Source organism: Felis catus, chromosome A2 (assembly GCF_018350175.1).
Source record: "Felis catus isolate Fca126 chromosome A2, F.catus_Fca126_mat1.0, whole genome shotgun sequence".
In the NCBI taxonomy this organism is placed as follows: Eukaryota; Metazoa; Chordata; class Mammalia; order Carnivora; family Felidae; genus Felis; species Felis catus.
Genome location: NC_058369.1, coordinates 14,521,058 through 14,538,678, shown reverse-complemented (window position 1 = coordinate 14,538,678; position 17,621 = coordinate 14,521,058). Strand labels below are relative to the sequence as shown.

Genomic DNA, 17,621 nt, shown 5'->3' with positions numbered 1-17,621 from the left:
ATATCCAGCAGATGGAGTGCCTGGGTGGCTCAGTTGGTTAAGGGTCTCACTTTGGCTCAGGTCATGATCTCACAGTCCGGTCCATCGGGGGTTCAAGCCCTACTTCCGGCTCTGTGCTGACAGCTCAAGCCTGGAGCCTGCTTCAGATTCTGTGTCTCCCTCTCTCTCTGTACTTCCCCGACTCATGCTTTCTCTCTCTCTCTCAAAAATAAACATTAAAAAAATTAAAGAAAGAAAGAAACAAACATCCAGCAGATCTTCACAAACAGCAGGAGGCTCTTTCTCCTCCTCAGCTACCTGATATAGTACCTGAGACACTACTGAGGACCAAGTCAGAGGGAGAGAAAGAAGAACCAGACTTACAATTTTATTTCTGGAACTTTAAAAGAGGCCTCTGGGACAGGAACAGCAAAAAGCACAGCCAGACAGAAAAAGGCCTTTTTGGGTAGTAGAAACACAGAGCACACACCCCCTCAAACTAAGATGCTTCCCCAGTAGAAGGGGTTGGATTTTCCCATTTATCTCAAAGAGGTAAAAATTGTAAAGCTGAGAAATACCAGGCCAGATAATCTCTGAAGTTCTTAGGATTCCAAAAGTCTGAGCTCCAAAATGAATTTAACATGAAGACTACAGGGTGGAGTCCCTGTGTGTGGTTAGTCAACACTCATGAGAAGGCAAAACGTTCCCAGCTTCCCTAGCTCTGCACCTGCCACCCTCACCCCCACTCTGGGCAAACAGACATGGAAGGGAGTCTGCAGGGGAGGATTAGGGGGTTGGTGAGGGGTGGCCAGGAGACTGTGGCCATACAAACACACCCACTGTGGCGTATCTGGCTCATAGGACATCTAAGCGTAAACATGCTAGAGAGAATGGTTCCCACCAGAGCTCCAAGGGGAGCGGTGACAGCAGAAGTTAGGCCCAGATTTCTCTTTACAGAAAGAAAAGAATGTTTCTGAGTGAAGAAATGAGGGAGGTAGGGAAAGGGGGTAAAATGAGTCTTAATTCTTTCAAGTTTTTTCCTTAAGAACCTCACAAAACTGAGGATCTGAATACTCTTGAAGTAATCAGTACTGACTAACGAAAAATCAACAGACCACACCACAGACTTGAATAGTGACCTCCTCCTTCACAACGTGCTGCCTAAGAGGAGTGGTGGCGCGTGTGAGAGGCATCTCTGAGCTGGACTCCAGACTCTGCCCCCAGCCTAGTTACCCAGATCCAGTATAGAATCCCTGGCCTCCAGAACCCCAGATCTGTAAAGCAGGGACATATACTGAAATGAAAAACTCCCAACTTTTTCCACAAGCCAAAAGCACCAGCTGAAGAAACAAATGGTATCAGTTTAATGAAGACTCACTGCCTTGCAGGGCAGCCAATGGAGGAGGATACTGCCCCTTCCTCCTGTGAGACCCACACCCCTTTCCATTGATGTCCAGGCCCCAGTGAGGAGATCCCTTGTCCAGGACAGCACAGCAATGCCAGGACTAGAACCCGTAACTCACCAAGGGCTGCTTCCTCAGGCCCATCTCCCCACCGCCTTCTCACACCCACAAGACCTGGTTCCAGGTCCCTCCTGCTCACCTGTATGAGGTACGCATGTCCACGGGCCCGTCGCCCGCCTGCCCTTCACATCTGCCCATGGCTGTCACCTCTGCCCCCCTCAGCAACCCTTGGGCTGGGCCTGCTCCTGGCTCAGGCGTCACTCTCATGTCTCCGTCAGTGTTTAAATCTGAAGACAACAATCCTCTCTCCATTTTTATTTTCTTGCTTTCCACATCATCTTCTGCTGGGTCCCGTTCAAGCGCTCGTTTCTGACTCCGTGTTCGGCATGCTTCTTCAGTCATTCTGAACTTTGGAAGGAGAAAACATGACATTTAAACTTGGCACAACCAAGTTGCTACCTTCTTAGAAACTTCAGTGTGTCAGCTTGAAGAGTTTTCCTTGCCCCATGATGATAGTAGAAGTCGGTACAACAAATGCAGGCCTCACAAAGTGTGCCCAGGACCTTTCTTAACTGACATGGGAAGGCTGGGCAAGATCCATGGAGCATCTGGGGAGCTGAGACCTGCAGGGACCTGGACAGGAACAATGGAAAGTGGCTGATTATTAGAAGGAAGAGGAATTCTCTGTGCTCCAAATTCAAAAGCAAAGAGAGGAAAACTGTTCTAGATCTGAACTTCCTGCCTATGGAATTCTGAGTACCTGCCCTAGGTTGGAGATTTCTGGAATCCGGGAAGGGGAGACACCACTGTACCAGAAGCAAGGTCACTGCCCAGGTCCAGAACTGGACTGCACTGACTCGGGTTGACCATTCTCCCCTTTAGTGAGGGGCGGCCTCCTTACTCCCTGCTCACCTCAGGGGAGTGAGAAGTGGGGGTCACCTTTAACCCTTTGACTGCCAGCAAGGTAAACTTTGAGTGGGGTGAGAGCTGGCCCGTCACCATGCCAGCACCCTGTACCTGCAGCACACACATATCTTGATTTAAAGAAAGAAAAGAAGAAAAAAACAGCTGAGTCAGTTTTTGATCCCATGACATCACTGGGCTCCACATGACCCTTCCCAGGATTCAGTCTGAGAGACAAAGCACTTTCCAGAAAACCAGTCTGAACCGGTTCCAGACAACAAGCTGAAGTGTTGTTAACCCTCACAGAGACAGGACGGAGGACAGCGCAATGATGTCTGTCTGCAGGGAGGCTGCTGGCATTCCACAACAGAGTCTGGGACACAGGCGCTCGCTCTTAAAGGAGCCACTCCAGCCCTGATGTCCCAACAAGGCAGGACGCAGGAAATAAGACTGCAAGAGTCAGGGTCTAAAAAAGCCAAGCCAGAGTTCATGAGGGACAAAAAAGAATTTAGCTGCCAGGCTCTAGGATTCCCAAAATGCCAGTTCTACACAGGATGGTAGGTGCCTATGTCTACCAACACAGGGTCCACAGAGGAACACACTACAAGCCCCTTGAGAATCTCAATTCATGCCTGTGGTGTGCCTACACTGAAGGCCTCCTGGCTCTGTGTCCACACAGGCAGGGCATCTGGCACCCCAGTTTCCTCACCACGAATACCCTGAGAAGCCTGTCCTGGAGCCCACCTTCTGGGAGACTAGGGGCAACACAGAGCAATGAAGGGGCAACATCATCATACATGGGATGCATTCCTAAGATGACTCACTCACAACCTTGTTAAGGAGCCGATTTCTCAAATGAGCAACAGTGCAGGACCATGTCCTAGTGGCCTCTTCGGTGGACTTAGAGTTAAAGGAAAGAAACTGACTGCTGTTTCATGCTCCTGGCTCAGGAGGCAGAGCAGTCCACATGCACACGTGTCGGGCCACTGTGGCCTGGCCAGGGCACTCAAATATCTACTCCTACAGGCAGTCCAAAAGGGTCAAAATGAGCAAGTCTCCCGGTGGTCATATTACCCCCAGAATGCTCTCCACCCATGTTGACAGAAGGTGGGGCTGGAGAACTCTGAAGCCCAAGGGCATGGGCTACTGACAAGACTTCCATCTGCCCCCAACCCCTCCTGGCATACTAGCCTGTGCCTGCTGCCCACCCTGTACCAACTGCTCAGTCCTAGTCACCCCCCAAACATCCCCCCATCTCCTCCTCCCACACTCTGTATGGATATGGTCTCCTAACTGCCCCAGAGAAAAGCAAAGGATACCCCATGTCCCTCTTAGCCTAAAACTCTATGGCTTCTGTCCTTCTTTGATATGTCTTGACAACAAACCCTGTCAGCCTGCTCAGTGAATCTATCAGTCCTCTCTGTGAGATTGCAGATAAGTCATTGCCCTGAGATGAGTGTCAGTCAACCTCCCCTCCCTCACTGTGGGAGGCATGGGTCATCTTTCCTTTGAGGGCTGCCTAAAAGAGAAGCTCCTTAAACATTTGGGGAATTGGACAAGAGTAACAATTTCAGTAGCTGCCTTGGACAGCAGGTAGCTGTGTTCCCAGGGCAAGAGAGGAGCCTGTCAGGATCAAAAAGGAGAAGAGACAAGACCAGGAAAGAGGCAAAAAGGCATGCCCACTAGAGTCAGAAGAAATTCTGTCCCTAAGGGAGAAGTTCCCAGTCTGGGCTGGTACAGACCAGGGAAGAATGGGACTGAGGTGGAGGAGGAGGATGCCCCCACCTCAATCCTGTACTTAAACTCCCCCATGCTTCCCCACTCTGCCTCTGTTCCAGCCTGGCACACCCACCTAGTGCAGTCTCTGGCCTTATAAGCTCCAGGCTCCAATCCAGGAAAGTCATCCAAACCCAGACCCTGCATGAAGTCCTTCCTCTCAAATACCCACACAGATTGGGCGGGTGGGGACCAACAACCAGTTCAACGTGTGCCAGGTCACCAGACTGACAAAGTAGTACCCAAGTGACCTCACTTCATTGTCACTAATATAAAATAAGCAAGCATAAAGGGCCAGAGCAGAGCCTCATACCCACACAGGGCTGCTCCTCTTCTAGCTCCAGTGACCACTCTGGGTCACAGGGCCCCAACAACACCCTAGTTCAGGTAGCTGATCAGGGTCCCCAGCAGAGGGCCCGGAATACAGCCTGTTTATGTTCTGTGTGCAGTGTCAAGCAAGGTAGCTCACTCTAAAGCCAAGGGACTGGAAATCTGCCAACCCTGGACCCAGAACCAATGGCCAGCCTGGCAGCACATGCATGCCCTGCCCTCTGGCTCCAGCAGGGCATTCTCGGGAGGGGTGGCCAGCTGCATCCCTCCCCCACCACAGAAAGGAACAGCACAGCTGGAGGGGGCAGGGCTGACTATGGCAGAGGGTGCGTCCAGCTCTGCACCACCTGCCCCGTGCCCCCCTCCATCTTGGGTAGGGCCTACTCCACAGCAAGATGGTTGCCTCAGAGGCCAGAGGAAGCATTTGCTCCTGGGGAGTACAGGTGCTAATAAAGAATGCTCCTCCCTCCTCTCAGCAGGAAGGACCAGTGCCCTAGCACATTAGGGCTAGTGTCCATCACCCTGCAGGCACAAACCCAAGATCAATGACAAAGCTATAGGGAAGAAACCAGCCTTGAGGAATGAAGCATGACCTACAATTTCTGCAAAAAAGCAGTGAGTGAGGAGTTACCTCAGAATACTTTCTAAAGAGCAGGTAAAGGGGCGCCTCGGTGGCTTAGTCAGTTGAGCATCTGACTTCAGCTCAGATCATGATCTCACGGTTTTTTAGTTTGAGCCCCACATTGGGCTTGCTGCTGTCAGTGCAGAGCCCACTTAGGATCCTCTGCCCCCCTCTCGCTGCCCCTCCCCCACTTATGCACCCACACTTTCTCTCAAAAATAAACAAACATTAAAAATAAAAAAGAACAGGTAAAGAGGCTGGATTATTGTGATGGAAAGTTAGGATTTGCTTCAAAACCCCTAGCCAGTGAGGGTTCTACCACAGGCCCATTCAGGAACTGCCAGCCCACAAAGAGCAACCCCCTCTTACTTAAGGGGGATCCTGTCCTGGCTGTTGCCTGAAGACAGGGGCAGATCCTGACAACAGCGGTCCATTGTAAAGATGAGACTCCCAGGACTGCAAGGCTGCCTGAGGCACAGGCTGCTACCCAGGAAGCAGGGCTGGAACCCAGATGGCCTCAGTCCTTTCTTCTCACTCTCACAAACACAATTAAGTCACGCAGAGCCTGCTCTAATGCATCCTCAGACAGGGCTGGGCGGGCAGAGAGGTGGCAGGAAGCAACCCAGGTCTTCCTCCCAAGAAGGGAGGTTCCAGTCACTCTAGCGGCTACATAGGCACAGCACAGAACGACCGACCTCAGGTCGAAGAGGCAACCAAATAACAGGTGGAATGTGGACAAGGGGCTTTGGGTCAATGCAAATTGTAAATGCCTCTACCAAAAGATACTTTATTTTTTAGTAAAATGCCACTGTCTAACTGATCTGAGAACCTCAGGTGGAAAACCTCTTCTAAAGCAACTCCAAAGAGGTGAATGATGCAGGAACCAGAATTTTTAAACAAGACTCAGGAAACCAACAGAAAGCACCTGGCACAAGTTGAGCACATAATGCCAGTAAACATATTTTTTATCATAAAAAAAGTTAACTTAAAAAAAAAGTAAACAAACACAAGTCATGGAGCCATAACTCTGAAGCATTATCATTATCTGTACCAGGAAATGCTATTTATATTACTCTGTTACTAACATACCAGCAGGAATACTATCAATAACACTCCTGTTTCAGGCATGAGAAAAGTGGACTTGGGGTGCTCTTTCCAGAGCACAGAAGAGTGACCATGAGGAGGTGGAAAAAAAGAGGGTACTAAGTGTGGACTGTCCTCAGGGGGAACGTGGAGGGGTGGGGATGAGGGGAGATCCAATTTGTTCTAAAGGATCATCTGGTTGATATGGGTATAGACTGGAGTAGGAGATGGCAGGGAGAGCAGTTTGGGGGAGACTTCTGTATCTTGTGGCTCAGGATGGGAAAGAGACTGAGAAGTGGGGAGATATGACCAAACCCTAAGTATACTTTAGACAACACAACATACCAACAGCTGGACAGGAAGCAAGAAAAGATTGCTTTGTTTTATTTTTGCCTGAGCAACTGGATGGAATTGGTTTTCTGAAATGAGGTAAGAGCAGATCTGGGAGAAGGTGGTTGGAAGCAGGGAAATTTGGACATGGTGAGTAGGAGTCTACCAGACCCACACAGAGAGGCCGAGGAGTGTCTACTGACAGGTGGAAGCCTGCACATGGGGCAGCCACTGTTTTCGGCAGCACAGAGCACCCCTCCCTGTCAGGAAAGAAGGGCCAGTGAAGTGTCCAATGCCAAGTTGGGTGACGATGAGGTCCAGACACTGGTTTCACTTGGCACTGGCCAACCTCCACACTGCGACACACAGGCCCTGCCAGGTGTGCAGTTCCAGCAGGCCTGCAGCCAGGCACCCACCACCAGAGTGCCCCTCAGCAGATGCACAGTGCAGGTGGATCTTTGTGCCTTGGTGGTCCTGAGGCTGGGACTATCTATGATGCCCTTCTGCATGATTTCTCTCTTGTCTCCTGCCTGGACCCAGGAATCCCATTGACCCTCCCAGACACAACAGCCTGCAGAAGCTGCAGAAGAGAAGTCCCAGACCTGTACACCCTTCTGCTCACCCTCTGGAGGCTCCCTACATTCTTGAGAGTCAAAGCCAGGTACCTGGGGAGGGGACGGGGAGAGAACAACTAAGCTATACTTTGGTGTCAGCAGCCTCTGGTTGACAGGCACTTATCTTCTCTTCCAGAACAGAGGGTTCACTCTGCTCAAGTCCTGAGCCACTTCCTGATGCCTCTCTCTGAACGATAGTAGCAGGGATGCAGTGGCTGTGTTCTGGAAGGAACGCGCGATAAAAATGCCAGCTCTCAGGTTTTAAACGTCAAACCCTGTTAAGGCTGAGTACAAGGGATGCAACTTAACCTGGGGAACAGAAGGACGATCCCAACAGCCAGCCTCTACTACCAGACACAGGAGAGAACAGAGGCCAAATCTCAGGCAACAATGGGCTGAGAGAACTTGTTAGTCTTTCAGCCTCAGTTTCCCTACCCACACCTCATAGACATGCTATGTGAAGAAACAGAGTGATATTAGAAATAATTTGAATGAGGGTCGCCTGGGTGGCTCAGTCATCTGCACATCCGACTCTTGATTTCAGCTCAAGTCATGATTCCAGGGTCGTGGGATCAAGCCTCCATGCAGAGCATGGAGCCTGCTCGAGAGTCTCTCCCTCTCTGCCCCTCTCCCCCACTCACACGCACTCTAAAATTATAAATTAAAAATTTTTTTTTTTAAATGACTTGAATGAGGGGTGCCTGGGAGGCTCAGTTGGTTAAACATCCAACTTCGGCTCAGGTCATGATCTCACGGTTTGTGAGTTTGAGCCCTGCATCGGGCTCTGTGCTAACAGCTTAGAGCCTGGAGCCTGCTTTGGATTCTGTGTCTTCCCCTCTTTCTGCCCCTCTCATGCTCATGCTCTGTTCTCTCTCTGTCTCTCAATAAATGTTAAAAAAAAAAAAATGACTTGAATGAGAAAATCAATGTGTAGAACAGTATAATACCATTCACATGGCTTAAAAATGCTTATAATCTTCAGAAAAAACTACTGAAAAAGCTTAATAAAATTAAAAGTGAAAGAAATTAGGCTAAAAGCCACAGCACTCATTTCTGAAGAATTCAGAAACTTTCACTTTCTGTATTAAATTATTTCTCCTAACAGTGACTTTCTATCAGTCTTGTATTCAAAGAACACAAAGATAAAAAGGAGAGCTAGCTAGATAAAATAACACTCCCACATGCAGATGCTGAAAACTTTTTAAAAGGATAAGTGTATAGGGATGAGACAAGGGGAGAGGGCCCTTTGGAGGGAAATGCTCCCAGGCCAGAGGGAGAGTGCTTTATAATGTAGGAAAATCAGGAGGCTGGCTCCTCCAACAGGCAGAACCAAGAACATAAGACAAATATGCAACCTTCAGTGGACTGAGAGGTGCCACTGCTGTGACTTTCCCACTCATTATTAGCAAGTGTCTCAGCAGCTTAAAAGTCCATCCCCTGTGTTACTTACTAAAGCAAATCTCAAGCTCTACACAGTAAACTCAAACCCCTCAGCTCATCCCCGCAACCCACCTTCTACCTGGGCCATCAGTTGTGCGGAATGGCTGCCAGGCCACAGCATCAGTGTGGGCTCGCTCTGAGGGAGCCCATGTCTCACACAGTTCCACAACAACAATCCCCATACTATTCAGCAGCTTCATCTCTTCTCCCAGCTTGTTGCTAGACTCCTCCATGGCAGCAGCTTTTTTTCTTTCCATTCACCTCCATATTCAGTGTGGAGCAAAACAATGTGGGTTCGGTACGTGCTACTGAGTTAAACCTACATTTCTGTAGATTATCCTCATGAAACGTACGATTCCTGGGGTTTGCCTTATAGGTCAAAATGAAGCAAACAAGTACTTTCATTAAAAACTCTGCCATTTGGACTTTCTGAAAGGCGAATATCTAGAGTCTCACAGACTGAGGCTGAGACAAGGAACAGGAATCTGGGGAGATGGTCCAGGCATGGGTATAGACATCAAGGGCCAAGCCGCTGAGCAGGGATGGTCTCAGACAGAGGAAAGGAGCCACCCTGAGTCCTGTGCTACAGGTTTGTTCAAAAGAAGAACTAAGTCTTACTTACTCACTGACTGAAGCTGGGTTCTTAACCCTTAGTGGTCTGAAAACCTAAGATACTCCAAAAATATAGGCACTTTCTCTCTCATACACCATTAGGAAGGCACTTGGTTTACCTGCCTGGCCAGGAGCTCCATGGGCCCTCAAAGACCTGGACTAAAAAGATGCTAGGGAGACCCCCTCCTGCAACAGTCCAGTGACCAGGGCAGTACACAACATCCCAAAACTTAATCATGAGATTAAAAAAAAAAAAAAAGACAAAAACCTGATTTTTAAATGGTAGCAAGTTAAACAGTTAAAAAATACACAAATTCTACCTGAAGCCTAACGCCTCACCTGAGGGAAGACCTGGCATTTGCTGTGGCTGTTTTCTGAGTTACTGTGACATGCTGGAATGAGGCTGTCTGACCCCAGGAGAAAATGGTATGGCCTGGAGAGGGCTTGGTGCATATCTGAGGTGTGTGCATTTTAATTTTATGTATGGTCAGGTGCTCTTTTACTGAGAGCAATCTTCTGGATTTATCTAGTGAAGGAGTTGGCAAACTTTTTCTTAAAGGGACACAGTAAATATATTCAGCTCTGCAGGTCTTTCTGTCTCTGTCCTGATTACTCAGCTCTGCAGTTTTAACAATATGTCCTCAAATGGGTATAGCTCTGTCCCATTCAAACTTTATTTACCAAAACAGACCACCAGCCTGTGGGACATAGCTTCCCAACCCATAACCTAGCACTTTCCTGGACAAAATTTCACACAACCACATACAACGTGTATGTATCATGCTCCAATTGTGCCCTAATACATCAATAGTGTTGAAACAAATCTGCTTTTCCAAAATGAGCATTATCACAGAACTGACTGCAAAGAAAAACAGGTTTCAAAAAACAACTTGAACATGTAAATTCAATCTGAGCCCAGGACTCAAGGTTAACCCTTTTTTTTTTTTTAATTTTTTTTTAAAGTTTATTTTTGAGACAGAGAGAGACAAAGCATGAACGGGGGAGGGTCAGAGAGAGGGAGACACAGAATCTGAAACAGGCTCCAGGCCCCGAGCTGTCAGCACAGAGCCCGACGCAGGGCTCGAACTCACGGACCGCGAGATCATGACCTGGGCCGAAGTCGGCCGCCCAACCGACTGAGCCACCCAGGCGCCCCAGGTTAACCCTTTTTAAAAGTCAGAAGAAATTTAGTTTTGAAAAGTGCAGAGGGAAGAGCACTCACTGAAGGGTCAGTCTGTCTCACTACGTGGGTCAATTTTATTCCATCCTAAAAGCCCTACACACTCTCAAGATAAATAGGTCCCTCGTATAAGGAAATTATGTGCTATAAACTCGATTACTGCAGTGAATCAAACTTTAACCCAGTTACAGAAACAAGCAGTTCCTCAGCACTCATGCCTGAGCATCAGACCAAAGCTCTAAGGAAGAGCACAGGGAGATGTGAATAACCTTGATGGGCACAGGGCTGGGAGGGGGTGGGGTGAGCCCTTCTTGAAATAGGGTTGTTTGGGACGCCAGTATGGCTCAGTAGGTTGAGCATCCAACTCTTGATTTCAGCTCAGGTTATAACCTCATAGTTCGTGGGTTCCAGCCCCGAGTCAGGTTCTATGCTGAAAGCACAGAGCCTGCTTGGGATTCTCTCGCTCGCTCGCTGCCACTCCCATGCTGGTGTTCTCTCTCCCCGCCTCTCAAAATAAATAAATAAACTAAAAAAAAAAAGAAAAAGAAAGAAAGCAAGAAAGCAAGAATAGGGATGTTTGAGCTGGATACAAAGTATGACCTGAGGGGCACCTGGGTGGCTCAGTTGGTTAAGACCTGACTCTTGATCTTGGCTCAGGTCATGATCTCAGTTCCTGAGTTCCAGCCTCGCACTGGGCTCTACACTGACAGCTCAGAGCCTGCTTTGGATTCTCCCTGCTTTGGATTCTCTCCTCTCTGCCCCTCCCCCACTCATCCCCCCCCCCCCCCCCCGTCAAAATGAATAAACTTAACAATAACAACAAACAGTGTGACTTGAGCACACTGGGGCTGGTCTGCTAGAGACTTGGGGGTCCCTGGAAATGTTGTGCAGTAGGAAGGGAGGTGCAGGGCCCAACTTCTCCAGGTAAGCAGGACTTCACCCTTGAGGACTGGGAAGAAAGGGGTCATCTGTGCCAGGGAAACTCTTGAGAAAGGGACAGGGGAACAAACAGGGGGATGATGCAGGTCCATACCACAATACCCCCAACTGTCCCACTCTAGGGAAGGTCCTGGGCAGAAGGCTGCACTGTCACAGCATCCTGTCCCACTGAGATCTCTTAACAACGACAATCCTCACTTGGTGCATTCTGCCTGTGGCTGCAGCTCCATAGCCTACTCCAGCCCGGGGACAGCAAGAGAGCCCCAGGAACCTTCCTGGGACCTTTCAGGGGCTCAGCCTCCATCTGGTCACTGCCTTGGTCCTTCAATTCTTCTGACCTTTATATGGACACTGGGCCTGACTAGTGGGCATATCACTTCACCCCCCAACCTGGTGGTGCCCTATCAATCCTACACTGGGGCTGTCTGGACCTGGGATCTCAATGCAGGTTTTCCTAGCCTTCTGCTTCGTGTTAAGAGAAACCAACACAACTCACCAGGTGGACAATCACTTTATTAAAATGAGACACGTGACCAACAAATTCTTCTATCCTACTGAAGGGACTCACTCACTCTTTCAAAGGCTTCTCACAAGGTAGACAATCTTACTGTCAGCCTCCAATGGCCATGGCGCCTGGGCTCCAGTTTCTGGGGAAGCTGAGGCAGTGAGAAGAGAGGGAAAGGGACAAGGAACACACAGCACCCCAGACTTGGGATCATTTGACCCCACTCAATGCATACCCTATTGGTAGAAGAAGCACATGGGAAACTGGGGCACTGACAAGACAGCTCCCCATATCCCAAGGCTGCAGTGCCCCAGGCTAGTTGCACACCACACAACCTTGCACCACAAATATACATATGTGTACACCCACATTCATGCATACTCAGACACAAGTGCCCACACATGCACACCACATGCACTCACACATGTGCACAGTTTTCCTCTCCTCTTCCCACTTCCAAATCTTGCCCAATTGTGTCAGAAAAGGTCTTTCTCTGTTCAATTCTGAGCAAAAGATCAGCAGTTCTTATGTGTGATCAGTATTCATTCCACTCCTGATCCGCCTGTCCCGAAAAGGAAAACCCTAAAGTACAAAAATTAGATTAGAATCATCAACTTCTAAAACCCATGAAAAAACCCAGAGCCCTGAGGGACCTCAGGTGGATCCCCATGCACCTCAGCCACTTCAGCCCACACCTTCCCAAGCCCTATCCAAGACAAACAATTTCACACCTGGCTGGAGCAGCAGAGTTTTCAAATCACTAGCACTGAAACCATGCTCATTGCTACTACTTTGTGCACACAGTAATTTAAGCTTCCAGAGAAGGCAAAGAACCAACTGCTGCTTACAGTTGTTGATCTGAGTAATGCCTTAACCCAGAAGGGAATTTCTGCAGCACAGGAGGCTGGTCAGTTACTAACCACCTAGGACACCCCATCTTCTAGTTCACAGCCTGTGTGGCCCAGCAGGATGCGGATGCTGTCAGACTCCTAACAAATACTGCTAATGCAGCAGACAGTGACCTCTCCAAGGGACCAGTGACCCAGGGGGTGCCTCATATGTAGAGAGCAGAAGAGTAGCTCAGGGTCCCCACCCTCATGGGAGCATAAACCCAGTAAGGGCTGTGAGATGCATGTGCTCATCACCACGTTATTACAAGTCTACACCAGAAAGTAGTTCACCCTGCTAGTCCAAAAGAGGAGGGGGAAAAATATAGAAATGCTTCATTTGAGCTGGGCCCCAAGGGCAGAATACAGAGATTGAGGAGGGAGGAAAAAATGCCAGAAAAGATGAAGTGACAGAAATACATAAACACGTGAAAATCCATCTCCAAGAAGGGTAAATGAAACCAAATAAAAGGAGATCCAAACTTTAAACAAGGATTTTTTACATGAGAGGAGATTGTGTAGAAGAAAAAAACATCCCTGTTGGAAAGACCACTTATATTCAGTGTGAAAAGGCTCAAGTGATGACAGGGCCTCCCATGGACTTCCTTGGGCACCAGATGCCCTCCAGGACTCCAGGGACTGGGGGTAGGGTGGAGGTCAGGACCAGCCATCAGCCTGTGAGAATGAGAAGGGCTGGAACCAGCAATTGGGTCCTAAAGGATGGGTGTGGAGGGAAGCACTGAGAGCTGTGAAATGGCACAGAGTACACTCCAGACACATACACACAACTTAAATGAATGCCTCCAGTCACTCCATCAAACAAATCAATCTGAGCACCAGCACTACCTTCAGAGGACCTCCCTGTTCCCAGTCCCTATAAGTGCTCTCCACTTAACCCTTCCAGGAAAAGACACCATTTGTAAATGTAGCGCTCAGCATGGACCAGGAGCCAAAAGGGAAGGTTAAGTTCAGGAGCATCTCAGCCTCCTAACAGGGAACTTTAAACATCTCAGGCATGCCCACACACCACACTCCATCTGAATGCTAATGACCCATTCAAATATAAGCCTGTTACCACCAACAGGGTGGAGGAGTCATGCAAGGTAAAGTCAGACCAAGACCAAGAAGTCCATCCTATCTGGTCACCTTCAGTCCTTGGTTCAAGAACCAAAAAGAGAAACAGGTTGTTAAGTGAAAAGAATAAAAAGAATCAGCACCACATTTACAAATAAGCACACATTTACAATCTTGATTGTTTGTTTTTAAAGATTTTATCTTTCTTTTTTGTTTTGTTTTTTGAGAGAGAGAGAGAGACAGAGAGAGAGAGAGAGAGAGAGAATATATGCACACGAGCAAGCAGGGGAAGGACAGAGAGAGAGACGCAGAATCTGAAGACAGGCTCCAGGCTCTGAGCTAGCTGTCAGCACAGAGCCTGACACGGGGGCTCGAACTCCCAAACTGTGAGATCATGACCTGAGCAGAAAGAAGTTGGATGCTTAACCAACTGAGCCACCCAGGCGCCCCAAGATTTTATCTTTAAGTAATCTCTACACCCAACATGGAGCTCAAACTCACAACCCTGAGATCAAGAGTGGCATGCTCACTGACTGAGCCAGCCAGGAGCCCCTACAATATTGTTGTTTTTTTAAAGTGGAGGACTTGTAATTGAGGTCTCTGAATTAATGTTTTGGGATATATTTAACAAAGTTAACCTGGAGAGCAGAAACCAACATACTTAAGTGGTGGCCATCAACATTTTAAAGACAAAACCTTAATGGTCTTCAGATTCCTAAACACAAATCACAGACTGCCCAGTAAAAGAACACAGCACCGGTAGTATCTCACTCCAGCATTGTGTGTGGGAACAAAGCAGGTTTTGGGACAAGTCGTCTCCAGAAAATAGACAGTCACGAGGCCGGCCTGCTGACAGTTCTCTGGGCTGTTCAAACTCACCCCAGGGATGTACAGGGCCAGGCCTGGGACATTAGGTCCCCAGGCCTCAACCTCCATCCCTAGAGTCATGGGAGAATGGGGGGGCACAGGGAATGGGTACGAGAGAAAGCACAGATCCTATCCTGGGAAGATAATGTAGGGAATATATTTTTATCTTCTCTCAGACACAGCTGATCTCCTGCAAACTTCTGAAAATAGGGAACAATGTGGACCACACAGATCCCACTCAACTCCGCCTGCACTCCGGCCCCATGCCTTGGCTTCTAAGCACCTTTTCCCAAAGACATGAGATCGAAAGCCCATCTTCATCTCCAAGTCATAGCACACAGTAGGAGAAGGTGCACTTATACTGATCACAAGTTAAGAGTGGGGAAAGACTGGTAACAAGTGTCTTTAAAACTATCAGTAGCTCCCCTAGGCTCACACTGGAGATAAGGACTTGGCTTTTGTGTTTGCTCTCTCAAAAGTGCCCAGTGAGCACCCAACACCAACCACCTGGAAGTGGACCGACATGAGCATCTGAACTGCCAGCAGCCAGGGCCATTGGGCCAAAGCCCAACCCTGCAGCCAGAGAGGAACAGATGCTGTTGGAGAAGCACATAACACAGAAACAAAGGTACTGCCTGTGAAGGGGAATCTGAGCAATATTAAATGTCCACAGGGAAATAGCAACCAGGAGTCCCCCTGGTGCGGGATGTCACTGTGAGGGCGAGCTGGCTACATTTGCCTCCCACGGGAAAGGAACAGCCTCTGTTCCTTCCCAGCTGCCTCCTGGGCCATGTGCCTCCATGGCCTACAAAGGGTTACACCTGCCATTTCCATGCCATCTGCAATGTGCCCATCGGGTGTCACATCACAAAATTGGAAGTCTTAACCCTTCCAGTGCCAACTCCCTCAGGGCCTGGCCAAGACACAGCTCTAACCACCAGCTCCATTGAGGCCCATGGCTGGAAATGGCAGGGAGGTTTTGCACAGACAATTGCAGGAAGGGCCAGAAAAGCTACCTCCATTCCTAGGAGGAGACAGGAGGAGAAAGTAGGGGAACCAAGGGTGCTTCTTTTGTCATTTTCATCAGGGGGCCCAGCAATGTGGGAAAGCCTGGAGGCTCTTCCTGGGCTTCCTTTGTCAAGCTCCTCCCTGCACATATTCTGTGGTGTCAGAGCACACTGGCAGCTGCCCCAGGAGGATCAGAGCCAGCAGGGAAACTTACTTCTAAGACTAATGTAAGTTTCTGGTCTCAATAAAGCCCATGGGCCTAAGAAACAGTTCCTACCAGCGAAAAGTTCTCTTAGCACTTTCTGTACAGCTGTAAGAGCTGAACCAGAAATCCCACATTTAGCTTCTACCCTGTAAGTGGAAATCTTCCTCTTGGGCAGGGAGCTGTTCAGATACCTACAATAAGCTCTGGGAAACAGCAGAACTGGACTTGAACGTATCATATTAGTGGCCCTTCTGTAAAAGATACTGTTCAAGATAAAAACAAGGCCCTCACCACATCCTTGAGGTCTGGTCAGCCTCTCTGACCTCATCTGCCATCTGTGCCCCACCAACCCTGGACCCCATTCTCTTACGTCACACTGACAGTCTGGCTGCTCCTCTGATGGTTAGCTCACTCCCACCCCAGGGCCTTTGCACATCCTGCTTTCTCTGCCTTGAAGTCTCCTCCCTCCAGGTCTCTGAACTACCCTCTTTTATAGGTCTCACCTGAGAAACCAAAATGGCACGTAGCTCCCTTGGTGGACCTCTAACCTCTTTTCCACTTCATCACCACTTAACATTCTATTTATTTGTCTATGTGCCCTCCTAACCCCATCTCCCATAAGAACATGGAACACCTCTTTGTTCACTGCTACCATCCTAGGGCCCAGGATAGAATAAGGGCTCAATACATAGGTGTTTAACACACAAGAAAAAGCATTTTCAGAATTCCCAGGTATCATTCTCCCTTCCTAAAAAAAACCAAAATGTCTTCAGGCCAATTAAAAAAATAAGGATCAAAAACAAAACCCTTATCTTATAACAAAAATTAACTCAAAATAGGTCAGAGACCTATTAAAAACTAAACTTATAAAAACTCTTAAGAGAAAAGCTGAAGGGTAAATTATGACCTTGGATTCAGCAACAGATTATTAAATGTGACACCAAAAGCACAATGAAAGAAAAAAAAAAGAAATTGGACTTCAACAAAATTAAAATCTAATGTGCAAAGGACACTAATAAGAGAATGAGGGGTGCCTGGCTGGTTCAGTCAATACAGCAGGCGACTCTCGATCTTAGGGCTGTAAGTTCAAGCCCCACATTTGGTGCAGAAATTACTTAAAATAAAATCTTAAAGGGACCCCTGGGTGGTTCAGTCAGTTAAGGGTCTGACTTTGGCTTAGGTCATGATCTCGCAGTACACAAGTTCGAGCCCCAGATTGTGCTCTGTGCTAAGAGCTCGGAGCCTGAATCCTGCTTCAGATTCTTTGTCTCTCTCTCTCTTAAAAATAAATAAACATTTAAAAAATTAAATAAAAAAAATAAAATCTTTAAAAAAGTGAAAAAACAACCCATGAAATAGGAGAAAATATGTGCAAATTATTTATCTGATAAGGGTGTAGTGGCCAAAATATACGAAGAACTCTTATAATTAAACAACAAATCCAATTAAAAACCAGGTAAAGGACTTAAATAGACATTTCTCCAAAGAAGATATTCAAGTGGCCAATAAACACATGAAAAGATGTTTAACATCATTTATCATCAGATAAACGCAAATCAAAATCACGAGATACTACCTCAAACCCACTAGGATGGTGGTTAACAAAAAAAGAAAAAAAAAAGAAAAAAGAAAAAACAAGTGTTGTCAATGATGTGGAGAAAGTGGAACCCTCATACACTGCTGACAGGACTATAAAATGGCATGGTAACATGGTTAACAGTCTGGCAGTCTCTCAAAAAGCATTACATATGACCCAGCAATTCTGCTAGGTACACAAGCTAAGAGATGTGAAAACATATTCACA

The 17,621-nt window shown here is 47.9% G+C and overlaps 1 protein-coding gene across 5 annotated transcripts in view; it reads right to left on the bottom strand.

Moving 5' to 3' along the window:
- GATAD2A (GATA zinc finger domain containing 2A) overlaps positions 1–17,621 on the bottom strand; it is a 104,949-nt gene that overhangs the window by 37,297 nt on the left and 50,031 nt on the right. For 4 of the 5 annotated variants that reach the window (XM_023247858.2, XM_023247857.2, XM_006928662.5 and 1 more), the window contains one exon: positions 1,582–1,850. In XM_023247858.2, coding sequence (XP_023103626.1) covers positions 1,582–1,850 — 269 coding nt within the window. Of the gene's footprint in view, positions 1–1,581; positions 1,851–17,621 lie in introns of those variants that run through there. The other variant, XM_019820232.3, reaches the window with a different exon arrangement.